The sequence below is a fragment of the Apium graveolens genome, chromosome 7 (genome assembly GCF_009905375.1).
Source record: "Apium graveolens cultivar Ventura chromosome 7, ASM990537v1, whole genome shotgun sequence".
Taxonomy (NCBI): Eukaryota; Viridiplantae; Streptophyta; class Magnoliopsida; order Apiales; family Apiaceae; genus Apium; species Apium graveolens.
Genome location: NC_133653.1, coordinates 10090868 through 10092594, shown reverse-complemented (window position 1 = coordinate 10092594; position 1727 = coordinate 10090868). Strand labels below are relative to the sequence as shown.

Genomic DNA, 1727 nt, shown 5'->3' with positions numbered 1-1727 from the left:
AGCTTTGGCTAATGTTAGATGCGAAAAATATTTTTGATCTTTTAAAATTGTATGTGTGGTTGCATTATCTGCCAAACAAAAAGATTCCTCATCTTTTATAGCACATGATGAGAGGTTGCTGGCCATATTTCTTCACGAAAAATAAAATAAAATTAGAAGTAGAGGTAAAACATCTCAAGTACTTCATTAAAGAAAATTACATAAGCAACTGATAAGGATGATTATCATAGTTCAAAAATTAAGTACTAACAATCCAAAATAAATAAGGAAAACGTTCAACAAGCAAGTAAGGCCTTTCTTAATTATTCTTAGGCTCATCACCACCAAATTTAGGCATATTCACATCGACATCTTCAAAGAAATCACCAACTTCCATGTGAGTAAAGGCCGAAGGATCAACTTGGCCATCACTTCCAAGATGTGCTTCAAGATGAGCAATCCCCAAAGGATCATTCTGTTCGGTGAAATTGGTTTCAACATTTTTCAAAGATGCTTGATATAGGTCAGCAAAGTGCTTAGAGGTACGACATGTACTTCTCCAATGACCTTTCATTCCACAACGGCTACAAGTACTTTCACCCTTTTTAACCATCGTACTTCCCTCGGGTTTCTCCTCATTTGTTTTCTGTTTTTGATAGTAAGGCTTCCTTTTAAAGTGGGGGCGATTTTGTTGATTTCGGCCTCGACCACGCCAAAATCCATGACCACGGGCACGCCCACGTCCACGTCCATATCCATGCCCACGTCCACGTCCAAATGATTTATTATCTCTATATTCATTATTAGTCACCGCATTCACTTCAGGGAATGGTGTTGAGCCAGTGGGACGTGCTTGATGATTTTTCAGCAAAAGTTCATTATTTTGTTCAGCAAGAAGCAACACAGAAATAAGCTCAGAATATTTCGTGAATCCACGTTCACGATATTGTTGTTGCAAGAGCATATTATTGGCATGGAAAGTGAAATATGTTTTCTCCAACATATCTTTATCGGTGATATTCTCGCCACATAATTTCAATTGAGATGTAATTTTGAACATGGCAGAGTTATACTCGCTCACACTTTTATGATCTTGCAATCGCAAGTGTAGCCAATCATAGCGAGCTTTAGGAAGTATCACCATTTTCTGGTGATCATATCTTTCTTTGAGATCTTTCCAAAGAGTTGATGGATCTTTAATAGTCAGATATTCAGTTTTCAAGCCTTCATCAAGGTGATGGCGAAGAAATATCATGGCCTTTGCCTTGTCTTGTTCAGAGGTCTTATTTCCCTCTTTTATGGTGTCACCGAGACCCATTGCACTAAGATGGATTTCAGCATCAAGAATCCATGTCAAATAATTTTTGCCGGTGACATCAAGTGCGTTAAACTCAAGTTTCGTAAGATTCGACATTTTCACTAAAAATAAACAAAACTCGAATCAACATCAATATTTATGCACATAAATATAATGCAATGCGATAATTTTTTATGACAAGATAACAAATAATTTGCGAAAGAAACAGATTATCACTTATCAAATATACTCACTTAAACAAATATAATATATTACACATAATGATGCATTTAATCAACAAGTTTAATAGAACATGATTTTAGTTAAGTCTCAGAGACTAAAATATATGCTATTCATTGATAACAACCCATCTTAGTTAACATGACAATTATTAACACGCATGCACAAGTAAAACAAATATAAATTACTGCTACATCAACTCTTAGTCACG

General features: G+C 35.5%; 1 protein-coding gene across 1 annotated transcript; it reads right to left on the bottom strand.

The window, feature by feature from the left end:
* Nucleotides 1-298: 298 nt before the first annotated feature.
* Nucleotides 299-1393, bottom strand: LOC141673232 (uncharacterized). Its single transcript, XM_074479963.1, has one exon. It carries the CDS (start codon nt 1391-1393, stop codon nt 299-301), a length of 1095 nt encoding a protein of 364 aa, XP_074336064.1.
* Nucleotides 1394-1727: the final 334 nt, after the last annotated feature.